This window comes from Urocitellus parryii, chromosome 8 (assembly GCF_045843805.1).
Source record: "Urocitellus parryii isolate mUroPar1 chromosome 8, mUroPar1.hap1, whole genome shotgun sequence".
Taxonomy (NCBI): Eukaryota; Metazoa; Chordata; class Mammalia; order Rodentia; family Sciuridae; genus Urocitellus; species Urocitellus parryii.
Genome location: NC_135538.1, coordinates 33,585,904 through 33,608,503, shown reverse-complemented (window position 1 = coordinate 33,608,503; position 22,600 = coordinate 33,585,904). Strand labels below are relative to the sequence as shown.

General features: G+C 36.4%; 1 protein-coding gene across 4 annotated transcripts in view; it reads right to left on the bottom strand.

Annotated features, from left to right (window-relative positions):
* Positions 1-22,600, bottom strand: part of Samd3 (sterile alpha motif domain containing 3) — a 43,541-nt gene that overhangs the window by 3,524 nt on the left and 17,417 nt on the right. For all 4 annotated transcript variants that reach the window (XM_026381522.2, XM_026381511.2, XM_077802081.1 and 1 more), the window contains 2 exons: positions 19,314-19,481; positions 4,947-5,147 (listed from right to left, as the gene is read on the bottom strand). In XM_026381522.2, the coding sequence (XP_026237307.1) occupies positions 4,947-5,147; positions 19,314-19,481 (369 nt within the window). The remainder of the gene's footprint in view (positions 1-4,946; positions 5,148-19,313; positions 19,482-22,600) is intronic.

Here is a 22,600-nt window from a genome sequence, read left to right as displayed (position 1 = left end):
CAGGATCACAGGTGAGATTTAGTTCCTTTACTCTCTTCATTCTCTAGTCTGAAACAGCTTGATATCCCTGGCATTTTTTAAAGCAGTGGCTAATCACTTTGTAGGACATCTCTCAATTTAGGTTTACATGATATTTCTTCATGATTTATGCATATGGAGCAAAAATGCCAGCGTTTCTCACTGGGTCAGCAAGTACAAGGTGGCAATCAGTTCTAGTGTTGGAGATATTAACCTTTATTGCTTAGCTGAGATGGAATCTGCCAAGTTTGTCCTCTGTAAAGTTGATTTACATGTTGTAATATTTTGGGGGGAAATATCTTGAGTTTAGGTACTCAGCATCCATTGATGATTCTGGCTTCTGTCAGCTGTCACTATGTCTACTGCCAAATGGCAATTTTCTTATTCTACCCTATCTAAATTTATTAGTGGTTTCTATTGTAGGGTAGAACTTTCATTTCTTCTACACTTATTTACTTACATATTTGTTTATGTCACTATTGACTAATAAATTACCATCAAATGATTTCAAATCTGAACCTTAAATTATTTATATTTTGTTGTCTCATGTTGTCTAGGTTTGGCCAGTGGGGAGCTGGTTTAAGCTGATTCCTGTGTACTCTTCTTGTATATTTCACTAGTCCGTGAACACATCCTTAATTTCTAGCTCTTTTCAGGCTCACCTTGGTTTTTGTTTGTTTGTTTGTTTGTTGGGTTTTTTTTCCTAAATTTTTTGCTCTTGCCTTTGAGTCACCCATTTCTCCAAGAGCCCTAGTTCCTTTTATTGAAGAATAAATAAACTAATATTAGCATTTAGAAACTAAAATTTCAGCTCTAGATGTACTCCTTACTACAAAGGTGGTGTTACACTAGAATTTCTTATAGCACAAAACTAGCAAATATATTTTTATATATATTGCAAAAGTTGTCAGAACCAAAATGGAGTCACATGTGTCAAATGCTAAAAAATAACTAAATAAATAAAACCAATAGCTGAGAAAAAAGGACTCACATGCATGTATGCCAGATAACAAAAAGTATCACAAAACGCCTCTGAGAACCACAACCTTGCTCAAAGGTCACACGACTTTACACAAAAATACTTCTGCAAGAACATCTGTCCAACAGCTACCTCTCCAACCTCCGACTGACCCCAACTTTGATATGGATCCTTGGTAGCCAGTGATTATTGTTTCAAAAACAACCTATGCAATCCTACTCATGTTGCTTTTATAATATTCTTCTTGCGTTAATGTCCTTCAATACACAGGGTTTACCATTGCACATATACTTCTATCGCCATGCCCATTCTCAGATAAATTCATCATCTTTGGAGAATCTCCCTTTGTTATTTAGGTTGACAATCTATACAGATGCACACAGGGAAAAAACATACAAACATCTATACTGTATATGTACATATAAATAGTAAAAGCCATGAGGTTAGATACTTTCAATTCCAATCTAACACCTCAGGGCTTCCTCTAACCTTCCTTTTTTCCATACTTGTCAATTTTCAGTAGTGAAAAACCTGGCCCTCATTATCCTCAGTGTATTCACTTATTGGCACAAACCTCCCCCATGTCCATACAGCTAAACTCCCAGCTGTGAATGGCCTAGTGCAGAAAATCCTCCTTTTCTACCAGCTTTTGTCCCACAGGTTATAAATCTTAATCCTTTTTCATTACCAGATTGAATAATTTCTATTGATCTATCTTTAAATTCATAGACCCTTTCTTCTATGTGTTTTCTAATATACTATTAGGCCTATCCAGTAAAGAGTTTATTTCAGATAAATGCTATTTTTCATTCTAAATTTCAATTTGGTTCCTTTTTTCACATATTCAGTTTCTCTGTGAGATTCTCCATGGTGATGATGCCTAGAATTCACTGATTTTACCATGTTCCTGTACCCTTTAGTAACTGGCTTGACAGGACAAGCCTTTAAAGACTTGGCTGTGGCATCAGTTAAAGGGCAATATTTACAGGACTAGGACAGGTATCCAAATCAGCACCTAAAACATGGTGCTATTTCTTTCTTTTTTGGTGGTGCTGGGGATTGAACCCAGTGCCTTGTGCATGTGAGGCAAGCACTACCAACTGAGCTATATCCCCAGCCCAAATGTGGTGCTATTTCTTGCAAAGCCATGACTTCGGTCCCAGAATCGAGAGGTAACAATCAGAGTGGCACCACTCTCTACGCAGTGATCCACCATAGGGAGTTCGGATTAAATTGTGTTCTTTTAAAGGAGGCTAAATTTTGTTCTGGCAGGCAGATAAATTACCAGTTGTTTCTTCCGGTCCTGTCAGACTTGATTTTTATCATTCGTTTGGACAGGTCTATTTTGGGTTTTGTCCTTAGTCACAGGGCAACATTAAGCTTAGGGCATGATTATCACTCATAAGGCATGGACTTTTCTGCAGTGTCAAGTGTATGCCTGGGGGCTCAGCAATTCTCTCCACTCAAGGCAGAATTCTTATTTATCAACATCGTGTGACCTCTGAAATCAGCTTGCAATCTTGCAACAGACTTTCTCCGTAAAACACCATCGAGTCTCATCCTGTGCTGTCCAGTGCTCAGACGAAAACTCTGGGGGATCCCCGAATGGGCATCTATATACTCTCCTCCAAATCAAATACCAGCTGCTATTCATTCCCCAACTCCTTCCCATCCAGTTCAGCGAGGCCACCATCTTCTGCTTGGCTTCCACCTTTCTAGGCAGAGGTCCAGAAAGTGACCCTGCAGCAGAGAACTGACGTACATCTTCTGTGTTTTCCTTTTACCCAGGATTGGAATTCTGCAATGCCTGTTAACTGATGTCTGAAAGCAGCTGCCTCATCTATTGTTCTTCCAGTTTCATCCACATTTATGAGTCTAGTACTCCATTATAGCCAAAAGCAAAACTCAGTTAAAACTCCTTTGAAACTATTAGCATTCTTCTTATGTACTTCCCTTGGTTTGCTTTTGTTGTTGGTGGTGGTGGTGTTTTGTTTTGTTTGCTTTTTGAGACAGGGTCTCCTTCTTATGTTACCCAGGCTGGCCTCAAACTCATGGGGCTCAAGTCATCCTCCCACCTCAACCTCCCTCCAGTGTGATGGGAACACAGCCCGGTGCCACAGTGCCTGGCTTTCACTTAAGTTATTAGAGAAGATGACTGAAATAGCTTCTCCAGAAGATGAAAACTGTAGCATCTCCAAGTATTTGTTAGAAAATGTAGATGTTTAAATTTTGTTTAACACTCTCTTCAACCCCCTCCTACTGCCTTCTGCCACATCCAATAGGTCCCAGGAACAAATTCCAAGTTGATAATATTTTAGATAGTGTAATAAAGTGAATCTAAAAAAAAATTTAATTTTTAAATTTTCTGTTGAAACTTTTTTTTTTTTTTTGAGGGAAGGAGGGTAGTACAGGAAGCAATGGAGGGTCAGTATTAACTGCCAGGACCACTTCCTCCTACCGATGCTGTCTTCCTCTGCACCTGTATCCACGACTCCCAAGCTCCATATGGTTCAAAATGGCATGGGGTGTGTGGAGCAGAGGATTGCTACAGGGATAGCTGATAGCAGGTATTTGTAAGTAAGGTCACCTTTAATTTTAGGAAACACAACAAGGGCTTTATATATTGCAAATGCCAATTATGCAGGGTTGAGTTAGAGCAATGCTTCCTGAAAGGAACTAAAAATGTTTTATTCTTTTGTTTAAAACTATATATTGATAGTCATTACCAAAACTGTCCCCCAATCCACATGTTGGACATAAAAGGTGAAAAGCCTAAGGAAATACGGAGGGAAAACATACCTAGGCTACAGCGAGAGACTTGGACAGAGCCCTAGATCTGTACTCTTTGCTTCTGGCTCAGCCGTGATGGGCCTTGGACTTCCTATCATCTGTGGCACTTTGAAAGGCTTCTTAACCATAATTCATCTATTTTAATCACTAAACCTCTGGTGGGCTGCTCTCCAGGGAAGAACCCGAGGCTGTGACATCAGTGTTCACAGCAACCTTTGCAACCACCAGCTAATTCCTTCAGAATCAAACAAACACTGCTGTGTCACACACAGGACTCTGCCAGGCACTTTAGGAACTATTGATATTCAAAACATGCTCCCTAGTTTGAAGACTTCATAAACCATCAGTTCATCAGGTTTGTGCTTTAAAATTATATTTTGCAGGTGTGTCGATCTGGCTAGTGGCTATTACTGTTCCTAGCAACCCAAAGATTCAGAAAAACAAACAAAACACAAAATAGGGTGGCTGATTAATAATTTAATTAACTTGCATAAAGCCCTAAGAACATATCTGCTGCTGAGTAAACACATAGATATTTGCTATTGACATTATTATTAAAATAATACTTTGGCAAATTCTTGTTTAGGGTTTTCTTTTTGAAAAAGAATATGTAAAATGTTTAATTTTCAGTGTGGTTGATTGAATTCTTCCATGAAATGTGTTTCTGGTAAAAGTTTTGATGAATCTTTCGTTAAAATAAATTAAAATGGTGGTGAATAACCTTGAATAACCACCCTAAGTAAATTCAATACAAAGGTATTAGAATTATCCATCAAGCTTCATGTGTTTTTAAGATCGCTTTATGAAATGATTCCTTTTCTCAGAATCTACTTTGTTGTGATCAATGTTGCATACTAAGAGTCTCTTAATAAATTATCTTAATTATCTAAAAGCATGCAAAGGGGAAATGATTCACACTGTCAAATATCCCTAGTAATGATCCCCCAACCTCCACAATACGTCCAGGAAATTCTCCAGGCAGCTGGCGCCTATTATCTGAAGGAGCTTCCTGAAATTTCTGCCCATCAGTGGTCGCACATCCACCCTAAGTATCACATCCACTATCTTGTTATGTTGTGTCATTTACTATTCTAAGAGGAAAGAAGGGGAAATCAATTTGATGCTGTAATCAGAGATTGTTACAACCAAATAAGAATACCTGATAAGGGCACTTCAAGAAAGGAAACATTTTAAGAATGTCCTTCAGAGGTGTTCTGCTGCCAATCATCTTTCTTCTTACTTCCAAGGTCTGGTTCATCCTCTTGTCAATTTCTGTCCAATCCTTTTCTGTTTTCATATATTCTTGCTGAAACCAGTTAATATGTTCATCTACCTCAGAATCTAAACACGCAGATTCTTCCTGCAAAATATTTTCAAAATATCAATGAATCTCATGTTTCAAGTGGCAGGTGATACATCATGAAAACCTGAATTACAGACTGTTATTGCATGCCTTAATAATGTACTCCTAAAGGGAGCAAGACCATGTGTAATTATACTTGACCTTGAATTTAGGTAACCAAGGGAGAGTTTTAATGAAAGCAATAGCTCATTAGTTACTTACCATGGAATTATAATCTGAGTTTTTGACAGACCTAAAAGTTTCTTTAATTTCCATTTACCCATTTATATGGAAATCTAGATTATCCAGAAAGTTCACATCTAACAGGGATATTGTTTATTTTAATGCATTTAAATTTTAGAAGACAAATGTTATGAAGAAATTTTAAAAACTGGTTTTTAAACTAAGAGTGTGTTATTGCTATTGCTTGTCTTTTTATTTTTAAATAACTTTTTGTAGCTGCAGAACCAGGCCATAAAATCCAAATTCAGAATAATATCAGCAAATTTTTTTGTGATGCTAAATAATCAAACTATGTTCATGCTATAATGAGTATACTGAGTGTGGTAGGAACAGCTAAGAAATACCTCACATATTCTTTTTGAAAATATAAGACAATCAGCTTTGAGTAAACTAGAAGAAAATCTTTTTAGAAAAATTAGTTGAGAGCAACTTGGCTGAACTGTACTTGAATGCAAGTTGACCAACTCCAAGCTGATCAGAATGTGAACAGTTGTTACCTGTAAATAAATGATGAAAAGATGATCAAGAGTTTAAAATGCTCTTACATCAAAAATTTTATAAGCACATTGGGAAAATGGCAGATAGATCTAATATCTGTGAACTCAGGATGACTAGCAAGACACAGACCAAGAGAACAAATTCCTAGAAAAATATGATTTATCAGAACAGATGAAAATGAAATTCCTACAATCTTACATGAATTTAATTAGAAGACAAGGAAAATCCCAATGCCTAAAGGTTCTACAGATAAATTAATTCTACTTAACTTTGGAAACAGTGTTCCAAATTTATGCAGATTATTTCAGGAAATCAAGAAAGAAAAAAAAGAGAGGAAGGAAAAAAAATGTTTTCCAACCCATTCCACTGATGCTTTTTTATTTTGGTAATGGGGATCAAACCCAGGACCTCACGTCTGCTAGGCAAGCACTCTACTACAGAGCTACACCCCAGACCCTCTGCACACCATTCTATAAAACCACAGTGATGTTGATCTTCAAGGTCAAAGAACAGAATGAGAGGAAAAGTACAGGTCATTCTCATTTATAAGCAAAGTTGCGATTACTAGGAACAACTAACTTGGTTTTATCCCTGAAATGCAATGTTGGTTTTGAGGTAGGATAGAAGAAATAATGTCGGTAGAAAGGAGACAAAAGGAAACCAAAGGAAGAAAGCTCTGTACTTGAGTTCCTCCCCAACCCAGGTCTCTCTCCCAGGCCTGTCACTCCCAAGTTTCTGGGAAATCTACACATCAGTACTCAGAGTCTTAAATTTACTAGAAAATAATTTATGAAAATTACCCTTTACACTGTTAATTAACCCACCGATACATGCATTTTTAGAATAAGTTGAGGAAAGGGAGATATGAAACTATAATATAGGGAACTTTCCCAGTGTTAATCTGTTAATCAGATAATGCAAAAGATATCAACCTAAGGATCCTGAAAACAGCCAGACCACTGTAAAGGGTCTTGTGACCACCAGCCTGATGTCATCCCCACATACCTTCCCATGCCCACTCCTCACCAAGTTTCAAAGAGCAGCCTGAGATCCCTAAAAGGACTTCTTCTTAAGATAGCCCACTTTCTCCCTTGAATGTGTACGTTCTGCTTTTCTTATATAGATCTCTTGTGTGCTGCAATATCTGAAGCATGCTGAAATTCTTTCCCATCATACATGTCAAGGATCCTGGTGTCTGGAGTTGAGGTTCTTTTCTTTCTGGTTCCCATGACAGTTCAACACTAGTAAGAGCACTCTATTCAACTAAAGAAAAATATGATTGTTTTACCCATTACATTTCACATGCTATCATTCTGCAATGTCAATTTAGGGACTACTGTTATAGAAGAGTTGGGGGTAGAAAAAAAGTAGGTTTCGAGAATATGGTATATGAACAGCCGTGTGATTTTACTTGGATTATCTAAATATGTTTAAACATTATATATCATATTAACCAATAAGATGAAAAGAAGAAGCATCTTATAAAATTCAACATCCTTTTTTGATTAAAAAAACTTGTCAAGATAAAAAGAAAATCTTAAAACTGATAAAGTTATCTACCTAAAACTAGATCTAACATACTTTTTTTTTGGGGGGGGGGTTACCAGGGATTGAACTAAGGGGCACTAGACCATTGAGCCACATCCCCAGCCCTATTTTTGTATTTTATTTAGAGATAGGGTCTCACTGAGTTGCTTAGTGCCTCACAATTGCTGAGGCTGGCTTTGTACTGGAGATTCTCCTGTGTCAGCCTCCTAAGCCACTGGTATTACAGGCATGTGCCACTGTTCCCAGCCTATCATAATTTTTGATGGTGAAATTTTAAAAGGATTCTCTTAGAATCAAAAACAAGACAAAAGTTTCTCTCCTACATTCTTATTCAACCTTATGATATGAGTATGCCAGAGTAGTAAAAGAAGAAATAAATGTAAGGTATAAAATTTGGAAAAGATAGAACAAAAATTGTCATCATTCAGAGATGATGTGATTGGGACTAGTGCTATAGCTCAGTGGTAGAGCATTTGCCTGTTGTGACTGAGGCCCTGTATTCATTCCCCAGCACCACAAAGAGAGGGAGGGATGATGTGGTAGTTTAAGATAAAACTCAAAATAATGCACACTTAATTTATTATAACTGAGAGTTCTCCAGAGTCATGGAATACAAATATACAAACAAACAAAATGTGATTTTTCACAATTACAAAATACACCTATAAGGTACCTAGAAATAAAACTAATGAATGATGTGTAAGACCTTTATGAAGAAAATTACAAAATTATTAGAAAATATTAATCAGATCTAAATAAGTGGATAGGTCTACCATGTTCACAGAAAGCAGCAATATCATAAAGAAATCACTATTTTCCAAATGGAGCTATAGATTGAACAAACTCTAGTTTCACTATCAAAAACCAAAAAAATTTTAAGAACATCATAAACTGATCCTAAAATTTATATGAAAGATTTGAAAGCTCAAGAGTAAATAAGACCCTTCTAAAGAAGAATAACGCTATGATGGAATAACGCCATGATGGGAAGGTATCAAGACATTTTACAGCTATGCAGGTAAGGAAAGCTGGTATTCCTGTAGGGATATTAATAGTGCAACATGGCAGAGCTTCTGACTGAGCCAGGGAAACAACAAAGATGGCATCACTAATCCCTACGGAAAAGAGGAATTGTTTTATAAAAAGTGCAAGGAATGTTTTATCCATGTGGGGAAAAGCTTCTTCATGGTTTAAGAACTTCAATGATAAGCAAAACTTGAAAGAAAAAAAAAGAAAAAAAGAAAATTTAAGAATGTGTCTTATCAGTTCAGGAAAGGATTTCCTAAAAACAGGAATCAACAGGAGAAATGACTGACAGATCTAACTACATTAAAACAACAAACTTATCTTTATCAATTACAGTTAGGATAATTGGCAAAGTAGTAAACTACAGAATTTATAAAAGATTCTTACAAATAAATAGAAAGAAGGGAAAGTTCATAGGCCAAAAATATAAAAAAGGAGAAAACAAATATTTCATAAATATAGAAAAAGATGATCCATTCATCCATAATAAAAATGAAAATCAGAACCAAATAGGATACCATTTTATTCCAAACTGGTTGGGGCAGGGAGAGAAATCTGATCATAACTAATGCTTCTCAGGGGTCTTAAATGGCCATAATCATCTGAGAACAATTTGGCCTTGTCTTACAAAGTTGAGTATTTGCTCACTTATGTGAGCAAGCACTTCCTAAGTACAAATCCTTGGAAAAAGCTTGCACAAATGCAGCAAGGCACATACTGCAGCAGCATGATCCATAACAGCCCAAACTGGAATGAATCAAATGTTGGTAGACAGGAAAATGGCCACAGAAACTGTGGTTCCCTGTCACAGCAGATTATTAAGCCAAAGGGGAAATGAATAAACTCAGTTTAACTTAATAGCCTGGATGAATCTCAAATGCATTACATTGAAAAACAGCAAGTCATCAAACCTAACATGCAGTTTTCATATCTATTTGTAAACCTCCAATATAAGCCACACTCAAAGTGTGAATTCATGCATAGGTGACAAAATTATGTATTTAAAAAGTGGATGAATGATAAAACTCAGAGCAGTGACCACTTCTAGAGGCCAGTGATGTTGGAAAGGCAAGTAGTGAAGGGGGGAGGGAACACAGACTCACATAATGGCACATACAATCGGGGACCCAAATCCTAGTGTTCATTTTGTCTCATGAATTACATATATGCCACACATTATCAATTACTCTGTATATTTCAAATGCATAAAATAAGAGTTTTTAAACACAAAGAAAATATTCTATTTGTTAAAAAATAAAAGAAACAATAAAAACTTTATATAAACAGTTTACCACTATGAAGTTAATGGAAATTCTGTAATTGCTCTATTGACATTTACTACATGTGTCACGTACTGCTTCCCTGTACCCCCTATCTCATCATGAAACTAAAGTTGTTGGGGAGTTTCTGCCTGATCAGACCTCTGGGATTAACACAATGTTCCTGGGTTGTGTTACAGATTAAAGAGCCCTTCATTATCAGAAGATTGTATCAGAATTCAAAATTCTCAAAATTCTCATTCTTCTAATGATTCATATATTATTAGATATATTATTAATGATTTATATATTACTAGAGCTAAAGGAATTTAGCAATTGGTTGGCTCATGCTCTCCCTTTACTCTGAACACATTCAGATCCTTAAAGGGGAAGTGAGTTTCCTAGACACAGAGATAACCAGGGATAGGGGTTCCTGAGTGTGGTCATGCTTCTCCAGAATGAAGCCTTGTTCTGAAGCCTGATTTCCTTAATAGTGCATATGGAGGTGGGAGAAGCAGTGCATGATCAATGTCTGTGAGTCTTCCAGAATTGCAGCTGCAAGAGTTGTCTTTGATGTATCTGTCACTTAAGTATTGGGAGACATGCTCAAGAAAGGACAGACATGAAGCAGGGAAGGGATCACTCCTGACCAAAGAAAATGTGGAAGAGGAGTGCAGGAGTCATCCGTGGGATTCATGATTTCAAAGGACATCAGCATAAATTAATTAGAACATGAACTTCAGTTGCATCCTGACAAAGAGGATCCTCCTTTATCACACAAGTAACATGGAAGGATCTCTACTCCAACATCACTGTGACCTATGGCTCCCAGCATTGCTTAGAATGGCAGCGCTCAGCTCTAGGCAACTTTTGAGTCTTAAGTTGACAGCTGGAACACAAATAAAGAGACAGCTATTCCTAAGGTAGATTTCTACAGAAGATGGAGACTACTTTTGAAACACTAAGACACAGCATGGTGAAAGATGTAGTTATACCTTTTTTTCCCCCAGAAATGAATAAAAACACAGACTGACTTTTATAAAAAAAATAATTTTGTTCTACATTCTATAATCTAAACAAATTAACAAAGTATCTTGATATGAAAATTTAATAATTCATATGTAAAAATCTACTTTAAAAGTCCTGCATCCAAGACATCTGGAGTCTATAATTTCTGAACATCATTGGCAAATAATTGGTCATGTTTCCTGATAACTATGATGTTCTTTATGGTATGTCCTCTTTCTTATTCTCTTAATTCTCCCAAGCTTGTGTGTATCTGAGCCATCCAGTATGGTAGCCACTAGCCAAAGGTGGCTTCTGACCAATGTAAACATAGCTCATCCAATTTGAGATGTGTGCTGGAAACACTGGATTTCAAAGATTTAATATGCAAAAGGATAATGTAAAAAAAAACATTAATTTTTATGATGATTTTATGTTGAAATGATAATATTGTAGGTATACTGAGTTAAGTAAAATACATTATTAAGATTAATTCCATCTGCTTCTTTTTACTTTGTTTAATTAGATTAGAAAATTAAAAATTACATATGTGGCTTGTATTGCATTTCTGTTGGGATACTAGGGCTTTCCTCATAGCAAATTCCAGTTGTCCCCGTCTTCAATTTTGTTGTCATCAAGTAGACTTTGGAAATGATGCTTCCCCTGTGGAACCTGCACAGTGTCTCAGTTTAATACACAAGCATGTGTCTCAGCCAGTCAGCAGCAAAGTCCCCTCCACGCAATCTTGCCTGTGTTTCCCAGTGCACAGCTGATTCACAGAGCTTTGCAATGTTAGTAAATTTGGTGCTCACTGATGGCCCTAATTACATTCTATCCAGAACATAATAAACTGTCAACATTTTTCTTCGGTTTCTGCTGTCTCACTCTGTTCTGAACCATGAGAGAAACATCTGTGGGAAAGGCTATAAAAATAATTAGTATTTACATAATAAATCATTGTGGGCCAGTTGTCTAAAGAAAGGAACAGTAAATGCCATAAGCAAAATCTACAGGAACTTGGTTTTTGGTAGATGTTCTTAGCATTTGACCATCTAGGCAGTTTTTGTACAATATTTAATTCTGTTTTATTTCTAAACCAAAGAAAGTAACTCAAAACACTACTTCATAGCTTTCAAAGGCCTGGGGTACATATATACTGAACAAGTAGGAAAAGAGAATGTTTTAAAGAGAGAAATGAATGATAAACTTAGTGTTAGTAGTTGAACACCTGATTGTTAGTTGGTTTACTTATTTATTTAGTAATTATTTGAAAAGCTTTGGAATACAAGGACACCTTAAAAACATTTATTAAATCCCTGTCACTGTCCTACACATCAGGTAAGTTAAAAAAATAAAAAGGAGGCACAAATTGACCTCTCCAAAGAAATTGCCATGATGTTCCAGCGTGTGTTTGATAGGATGCATCATATAAAAATGGGGCAAAATATTAGTTTGTTTGTGCCATGTTTCAGACTCTCAGAAATGTCTTTAAAACTGAGACCACAATGAAAATTATTTATTCCTAGATTGAAGACCTGAGGAAAGAATCTCCCAGGAAGAAAAATTAAAACTAGGTGTTTCGCCATAAAGAAAAGTAATTTCTCTCTAAGTTTTATACATTTTTACTACAACCCATGTTGATACTTCTCATAGGTCTCTCACCCTACCCCAAATGCAAGAACTCAGACCCTGAGTTCACTGGAGAAGATGACAGGGCCAGCAACATCCTCAAAAATGTCTCCATCACATCATGAAGCTGCACAGGGACAGAAGAATCACAGAGAAGGACCAAAAGCCAGACGACTGTGGTTGGAGTCCCTGGTGGCACTCAGGTTGGGCAAGACCATGCTGCTGTCCCTAATGACCCCAAGGCCGTAGAACAACAAATGTTCATTGTTCACACAAAGTATTCATCTTGAGGCCCTGCTCCTCCTCCTCCTAACCCATGAACATGGCTCCATCATCTGAAATGTTGTCAATGATCTCTAAAAGAGAAAGTGGGGCACTGGGGCCTTGCATACTAGGTCTGCAATGTGCATGTAACTCACATTTCATTGCTCAAAGCCAGTCTTGTGGCCAAGTCTAACCTCAAAGGAGTGGAGAAGCACAATCCTGCTGCTTGTCCGAGCAAAAGACCTGGCTAACTTGTTGAGCAGCAGTAGCATCCACAGTCATCTGGATTTCTCATAATGTAACATAGCTTTCCTTATAGCTTTAACCAGTTTGTGACAAAGTTTTCTGTTAGTCCCAGCCCCAACCATATTAATTGAGACACCAGAACATACAATTCCCTCCCCCCAAAAAAAGCTTTCTGGCAAAACCATCCTTCAAAAGTGAAGGAGAAATTAAGACACTCTGAGATAGATAAAAACTGAGAAACTGGGTCAGTAGCAGACCTGCCTTGCTAGAAATGCTGAAGGTGGTCCTTCAGGCTGAAATGAAAAAACAGTAACTCAAATCCACAAGAGAAAATAAATAGCATTGGAAACAATCATTTCATAAGGTTTAAGGTCAGAGACAGTAAAGAGTATTTGAGACAGTGAAAATGTATTATGTGTTTATATTTCTTTCTCTGTCTGGTCCTATTTAAAAGCCAATTTCATGAAATAATAATTACAAACCTGTGTTGAGGGACCTGCAATTTCTAAAATGCAATTTGTGTGACAGAAACAGTGCAAAAGGCTGGAGACAGTGATATAGAAGCAAATTTTTATATGCTACTATAATTAAATTGGTATTAATCCAAACTAGATTGTTACAAACTAAGATGTCAATTATTGTCCCCAGGATAACTACTAAAATAATAATTCAAAAAATACAATGAAAGATAAATAACAAGGGTAATTAACCTGGTACATGAAAAAATATATACTTAATGCAAAAGAATGTAGAATGGAGTAATAAAAGAAAGAGAAGAACATAAAAATAAAACCTCAAAATAACAGACAAATTTTTCATTACCATTTGGCAGATTGGATATTAAAATGATCTAATTTGTAGTCTATTTATAAGAGACATACTTCAGATTCAAAGACACAAACAGGATGAAAGCAAAAAGATGGAAAAAGGTATACTAGGCAAGCAGTATCCAAAAGAGAAAAGAAACAGCTCTCTAACTCTCAGAGAAAAAAAACATTAAAACACCAAAGTGTTCCTAGAGACAAAGGAAGAAATTTTATAATGGGAAAAGCTTACATCAGGAAGATATACCAATTATAAATTTATATACACCTACCAACCAAGCCCCCAAATCAATAAAACTAAAACAGATGGAATTGAAGGAAAGAAAAGACAATTCAAACATAATAATTGAAGAATCTAATAATAAATACTTTAAAAATGAATCATGAAGAGAACTACTAGGGAAGTGATTTCAAGGAACTAAAAAATTTGAACAACTGCTGTTTCTGGAAAAGATAACATAGATTTTAGGTCCTTGTTTTTCATCATATGAAATTATTATTATTCATCATGGATACATCATAAAATGAATAATTCATATGACAATTCAAAAAATACAGTGAAAAACATCATAAAATGAAGACTTCTTAGAAAATGAAATTTTAAAAAAATTGTGAGAAAACATTTGATAATACTAAATTGACTGATTTTTAAAAAAGAAATCAAATGTAGATTAAACTAACAAAGATAAAATAACCTATGCAAATAAAGGTCCTGTCCGTAAGATTTGGGAAATGTACTTTCTAAACATCATCAGCAAATAATTGGTCATAAACCAACAAGATAACAATTAAAAGCATCCAAACTGAGACAATTCCACAGAGTTAGAAGAAAGAAAAAAAAAAAAAACAGAAGGGGCTGGAAGTAGGGCCCAGTAGTAGAGCATTTGCCTAGCAAGCACAAGGCCCTAGGTTTAATTTCTAACACTGAAAAAATAAAAAAAGGAAAGAAAGATAAGATAGAAAAAAAGAAACAAATCTGTAGCTGAAACTTCAAAGTCCTTCCTGTACTGCTCAGGAACACATTTTTCACCTGGCATCCAATTTAGAGTGAATTTACCCCATAAAGACAGAATATTTTCAAAAGAGATGAACAGCTCAACCATGAATTTGAAGAGCTGGGTATCTAAAAAATAAAATCCATTGTGTTTTAGGGAATTTTTGAAAGACCTCTGGCTATTGTCAAATTCAACTTATTCCCCGAGAACAAAAAAAGTTTATGATAATAGATTGAGAGTGCTACTGGCTGAAAGGGATTTTTGTGACTAAGAAAAGAACATGCATACATTAGTCAAAAAAAAAATAAAGATATTAAGGAAAAATTGAAACATTTCAAAAAGTATGTCTACATGTTTATGCTTCAATGTGGCATTTGGTAAAGACTTGAGAGAAAGGTTAAATGAATCCACTGGGTGAAGGAGGAACCAAGACCAAGAAATCAGGAGCATCAAGCTGAGAATAATGTTCACACTCCAAGTTCTGGTGCCCCATGCATATCAGAAATCACCGTCCTAGGGGGACATCTCCTATTCCAGAGTCAGGACAAAAGGAGTGGAATCCTTCCATCAGGCCCTCTCCATCTCATCACAGCCAATCCTCCACAAGAGTAAGACAGAACATGTCCTGCTGCTTCTCACACTGGCAGATGCTCAAAACCTTCTTTTGGTCCACCTATGTGTAGCACCCCTAGCCCGGGCTATTTCTTCTGTGAGAAGAAAGATACTACAAAGAAGTCCTGGGTACTTGTTCATGAGAAGATGGCCCGTTGTCTTTCCCCTTATTCTGAAAATGAGAATGGCCTACCCAGAATGCTCTCCACTGACGGGCTACCCTGATGCAGCATGCCCTCCATGATAATCCAGACCACCCTGAGTGATACTAAGTAATAAACATAAAAGAGTAAAATGCAAAGTGGAGTGGCATAAGAAGAGACCGACAGACCAATGGAATAAGAGAATTGCCAGGACACACCCAGCTCTATTAATAAATAATAAAGGGATACCATAAACCCATGAGAAAATGATGGATTGTTTAGTTATTGGTGTACAGAAAGCAGTTCACTATGTAGAGATCCCTATTTAATATAAAGATAGATTCCAGATGAATTAAATATCTGAACATGGAAACTAAAATCATACACTTAGAGTAGGAGAGCATCCTTGTGGCTTAGGGCATGGGAAAGACTGCTTCTTACAAAGACTGCTTCCTTCTTCTCGTATTAACAAGAAAAAGATGCCAACCCATTAGAAAGTGGGCAATAGACTTAAAGAGATAATTTTCTATGACAAATTCAAAAGGCTAACACATATGTGAAGAAATGCTGGTTCATTAGTAATCCAGGGAAATGCAAATCACAAGAATGAGATTATACTTTATACCTATTAGTCTTGACAAAATTTTGTAGGTCAGAAAATGCCAAGGGTTTGTGGAAATATAGGGGTATGCGCTGCTGTGAGAGGAAGGCATTCTGGAGGGTAACTGGTCACATTAAGTCCATGCACACCTTGTGTCCTATCAGTTCATTTCCGGATGTATAGTCCAAAGTGATAACTCATCGCTCCATAACCAGATAAATATAATGGTATTCTCTGGTGTGCAGTTTGTACTGGGGAGGAACAGAACTTGATACCAGGAGTACTTCATATTGCTTAGAATCAATGAACTAGAGACTTACAGAACAACATGAGTGAATCTTAGATAGAGTATTGGTTTTTAAAAAAGTGAAATAGATAAGTGATAGGATACCATTCACATTAAATCAAATGTATACAAACCCAAGTGACAGTACATCTTTTAGAGCACTGGCAAAGAACCAGACCCATATGAAATGTTTAGAATGGTTGTTCACAGCAGAGGTGGAGCGGGCGGAAGGCAGATAAGAATGGGGATAAAAATGAATAGATAAAGCAAGAGAAAATCCTAACAGAGGACAGTGATAATGTGCCATGAAGTGAGGAGTTTGATTCACTTAACTTTAATTAACCTGAGATGTCTTACAAAATTTACTACTATATAAAGGAATCTAGTATATTGATGATCAGCTCCACACAATTCCTGTAAGGTTTTGAAACCAATGTTTTCATCATTTAAACAAGATAAAGTCATCAGCTTACAAAATTACTGAAATTAGATCTATTGTTTTGAGAACTGAAATATATCTCTTTATAAATATACAAAGATGTGGATGATAAAAGGCAATTTAGAAAAGGAAACAGATTTATCAATTCACAGGGCTACATATTATTTGGACCTAATTCATTTGTACCTGTTCGCTCACTCATGGAATATTTTCATTGCTCTGTGCTATTTGTGTGTGTGTGTGTGTGTGTGTGTGTGTGTGTGTTTCAGTTTGTTTCCTTTTACACTAAAAGTCATTGCATAAGAAGTGATGGTACAGTTCTGCACTGATTGCACAAGCATACGAGCAGCAACAGGGGTCTGGGAATGGAAAGGCTCTGCATGTGCATGAGTGTTGGGGGGGGTGGTTACTGAGGATTGTACCCAGGGATTTTCTGCCACTGAGCTATATTCTCAGATTCTTTTATTTTTAATTCTGGGACAGGGTCCCAATAAGTTGCTGAAGCTGGCCTCAAACTTGCTATCCCCCTTTAGCCTCCAGAGTAACTAGGATTACGGGTGTGCAACTCTGCACCAAGTTTAGAAAGGCATTTTTAAGCACTGAAAAATAACCAGCATTTTGTGGAACTGTGACAAGTCTAGCCACCTGTGTAATATTGTGAAATTGTTTTTAGCAGTGGGATAAGAGGAACCAGCCACACTGACTCACAGATGTTGCTCTGGCATTTCAGATGATCTGGGCTTTGTAGCCAAATAAAAAGCAGAGCTAAACTCACAAGAGATTCTGGAAGGTAGAGGGTTGGGGACAAAAAAAAAAAAGTGGGGCTCAGAGCCAGACAAGTACTGCAATATTTTGGGTTATCTATGGAAGCCCACATCACAAAACTAAAATCCCTACCTTTCTTCACTGTGACATCTATTTTCTTCATCCTCCACCAAAAGGGCAAACAATAGCAGAAACAGAACATCTACCACCACCACAACAAAAACTAATTAAAATCTCTTTTCCTTCCGTATCCCTTCTCAAGATCTTCCAGCTAGCCCAACCCACTTCCCTGCCTTTGAAGGCACAGACACACAGACCACTGCTTCCTGGTTGCGTCAACATTTTTTCATCTCCGTAGCACATGAAATTTTTTTCCTCTGGAAAAATTGTGCACAGACAAGGAATTTTAAAAGATGTAAGAGTTGCCCAAGGATGTCTTAATCTAAACAACTTTTATCTTCAGAAATCTTCAGACATTAAAAAGGAGCCATCAGAAGAAGGTCAAAATGGAGATTGAAAGAAATTTAAGCAATCAGACTGAAGGATAGAATTCCATGAGTAAACCAGGCACCCTGCCTCAGGCCAATCCTTCCCCTACTTGGGAGGCCGAGGCAGGAAAATTACAAGCTGGTGGCCAGCCTGAGTAATTTAAGGAGATCCTGTCTCAAAATAAAAAAAGGTTGGAGATGTGACTTAGTGATGGAGTACTTGCCTAATATGCCCAAGGCCCTAGGTTCCATTCCTAGTACCAGAAAATACAATTCCGTGAGGTAAATTCAAAGTATGGGAGTCTCTCACTCCCACTATTCTCGGTGCTTATAAATTTGCTTTAATCACCAGGGAGGGTACAAAATACATGGTTTCTGTAATATTTCAGTATAGATTATTTTCCATCCTTTAATGTTTTTGGCTTTGTAGAACATGAGATCATAAACAGGCTACAACATGAAAGAATCAGCAATTTGCAGCTCCATCTTTAAAGGAGGGAAAGTAAATCCTTCCAATTGTATTTGTTTGCCAGGAAAAATGTTGTCTCTCTAGATCTGAAAAAAGGCTAATTTCTATTTTTAGCTCAGCAGACAGGAAGGTACAAACTAAATTCTATTGCAACTTAACATCTAACCCTGATATATTCAATTCCTTGTTCTTTTTGAAGCAAAGACCCCTACATGGGTCTCAGCAGGATTCATCCTAGGATTTAGGCTCATCTGGAGGACTAGAAGGGGCAAACTGGAAAGTCTACAGCTCCTTAGGTGTTTTAAGAAGGAACAGAGTGTAAAAACTGGTTCAAAGATGATGGATGTATCAACAAAAGAGAAGATTCTGGACCAGCAGGAAGGGGAAGGCCAGCATGAATTTCTGTGCCAACGCATATGACCCATTGCCTCCCTAGATCCTGAGACTCAAGACCACCTGACCTCTACAATGCTTGAGTATTAAAACTTGCTGATGCAGTAAGGTTGTCAAGAAGATGCAGTGTGTTAAGGAAGAATAGGGTGGGAAATCATTTCAGGTCCCAGAACTCAAGGGCTAGTTCATATTCTTTGAAGGCTGTAACAAAATGACTATGAGATCTTCAATAGTATTCTTGCTAAAAACTGTTTTTGACACTTCTCTTTTAGAAATATGACTTACATTCTTAACCACACAAACCATTGTTTTTAATAGGTTCCTGACCACACCTCAAATTTTAAAAGTTATCTAATTTTGTTGCAATGATTTTAAATGCTAATTTTTTCTTATTATTCCTTAATCAACCAATGAGTCAAAGTTGTCAGAACATTTAAGGATTCAATCTTACTTTTATCTGGACAATTTTAATTTCATTAAATCTTATATCAGCAAGAGATTTCCTTGTCTGGCCTCTTCGGTGTCCAAATTTGCACTTATTTTTTATTACTTGTTCATCATCTTCTATGGGTCTTCGGACATATTTAAAACGATCTTTGAGGGCTCGTTTCCATAAAAACTGCATAAAATAACAAAGCAAGCCAGTTAATCCTAGGAGCTTAGAATAATTCCATATAAACAATAAAATATTCGCCTGTGATTCTTGAGCTTGAAATTATTTTTATATCACAGTAAAAGAAGTGATGTACCTATTCTTTGATTTATCCTAACAATAGTCTTGTGACATTGCAATACAAATTATAATCCTTTAATTATAGCTAAGGAAATAGAATCAGAGAAAAAACTATTTCCTTAGGAGCAAATGGGGATGTCATTGAGATAACATTAGACTTGTATTTGGCTTTTGGATCTTGCCATTCCTGGTTTTATGGCTCAAGTTCCAATAAGAGTATTCTCTGCCCTTCAGAAAGCACTGTGACCTATGTTGGGAAGACCCAGGATTGAGTATTAGCTCTAATACAAATGACCTTCAACAATTAAACCCCTGTAGCTTTTGTTCTTTGACTAAAATATAGAACAATAAGAGCTGTCCTCAACTGTACTGGGTTTTTAAAAAATATTTTTAGTTGTAGATGGACACAATATATTTATTATTTATTTATTTAGTGCTGAGGATTGAACCCAGTGCCTCACATGTGCTAGGCAAATGCTCTACCACTGAGCCACACCCCCAGCCCCTGTACTGGGGTTTTAAGAGAATCAAGTGTATAGCTACTCATTGAAGGTATTTATAAACTGCTGATCATAAAACCCTGGGACAGACTGGCCAGGAGAGCTGCAGGCTGAAGTTGGGGCTGGCTTCAGTGCAGATTGGGTTCCTGGGCACATGTGCATCAGAGATGTTTATTACCTCCCACAGATCTGTGGTCTCTGCTGTGGCTGACATACAATAGCAGAGAAATAATAGATGGCTTATATTTCTCTTAGCCCTGAAATATAAACTAGAACAAATACATTTGTTTCTCATACTTCCTACAGCTCTGAAGGGCCTCTACACCTGCTAAACCTGGCAGAAGGTATTATTGCAATCAACTGCTAGGACATTGTTGAATTGCCAGCTTCTTTTTCCTAGCTTCTCCCATCTCTCCTTATTAATTGGTAAGAAGAGAAAAAGAACCAATTGAGTACAATTAATGAGTATTCAATCAATGATATTTACTGAGCATAGATACCTTTGGTGGACAGACTCAGTAGAAAATATTTGTGGTATAGCATAATCGTCCCTTTTCTCTACACTTTTCCAACTAGAGGACATGAAAGTTCTACATTGACACAGTTCTCCTAATCACTCTGAAATTTTTTTTTAAAAGAAGTCCTGAAATTATGGGCCTGTTGTGACACATGAAGCAAACCACAACATCAAAGCAGATCTTTGTTCAGTATTTTAAATCCAAAATATAATCATTAGAAAACATTTGGACAAACACAGAATGTAGACCATCTGACACAACAAGTGGACTACATTTGACCAAAGAGTAAATGTCAGTAAAGACAAAAATGGTTAGAAAGACCGTCCTAGGCAAAATTAAATAAGTATAATAGCCATATGCAATGCATAATCCATGATTAGGTTTTATAGCAAAAAATAATCTACTTTAAAAAATATTTTTGAATAATTAGAGAAATAGCAATACAGATTACATGTGATATTACACAATTATTTTAATTTTCTTAGGTGCAAATTGCATAGTGGTTATGTAGAGAATTGTTCTTATACTTTTAAGATATACACTAAAGTATTTAGAAATCACATCTGTAACTTGCTTTTAAATGCTCATCTAAAACAAACATGAGAGAAGAATCGAAAGTGTGGCAAAATGTTAATAGCTAATGAACCGAGATCAGTTTTTCTTATTTTTTTCCCCCAGTACTATGGATTGAGCCCAGGGATGCCATTAAATATGCTAAAATGCACAGGGCCAGATGACAACTCCCACCACAAAAATTATCCAGCACTAAGCATTAATAGTGTGAAGGCTGAGAAACCTTGATTTAGTTGAAGGGTATATGGTATCACCACAGCATTCTAATTATGTGCAGATATGAAATTTTTCAAAATGAAAAGTTGAAAATAAAATTAGCCCTAAAAGTAATCAAGTGCCTGCTTTCTCCCCACCCCCTCCACACAAACGTTCTTAAAATTTTTCTATACTTTGCAATGTAACACTTGTGGGGAGAATTTGAGTAAGCACCCATCCATATACCAGTATTCACTTCTGTATTTCTATACTTCTAAGTGTGAAAATACTGGCCACAACCTGCTAAGCAATTTTCCTTGTCTCTTTCTCAGTTAACCATCTTTAGTTAATGCCACTGGGAACAGATGTGAGTAAAATGCACTTCAGAGCAAAGTAAGCACTGTTTATTACTCTGTGCATGTCTCACTTTGATAACCATAAAAGTAAAGGTCAAAATGTAATTGGAGAGATATGGATTTGCTTATATATGTGCAAAGATTCTCTGGAAGGAATCTTTAATAACATTGGTTCCTTCTGGATAGGATTGCTAAGTGGCTGGAAAACTGGGGTAGGGACTATTCTATCTTTTTGAAACTTTTGAATTTTGAACTAGGTAAATGTATAATTTATTCAAATAGAAAATTTAAATTATTTTAAAAATTCAACTATAGTCATCTCTTGGTATCCACAGAAGATTAGTTCAGTAGCCTGTGGCAGACACCAAAATCTATAGGTAATCAAGTCTCATATAAAATGACATAAGTATTTGCATATAACCTACACACATCCTCCACTACTTTAAATCATCTCTGCATTACTTGTAATACCTGTTCCACTATAAATGCCACGTAAACAATTGTTTTATTGTATTGTTCAGGGAATAATGACAAGAGAAAAAGTTTGCACCTGTTCGGTACAGATACAACCATCATAAGCCTAATTACAAAGCACAGTATTCAAGGTTTGTTGAATCCCAGGAGGTGAAATCTGAACGTGGAGGGCTGACTGTATTTCTATACACAGTAGCACTGATATAGATACTAATTCAAGATATAGTTCCTGTATCTTGAATGTCAAAGGAATGCTGAGATTTGATTTTGTCAACCATATTGCAATGACTACAATGTTGAGACCCCAGGTTTTGATGCATTATTTTTTTTTATTTTAGAGAAACTTTGGTAACTTTATAGTGTGTTTTATAGGTAGCAGCATATTTTAG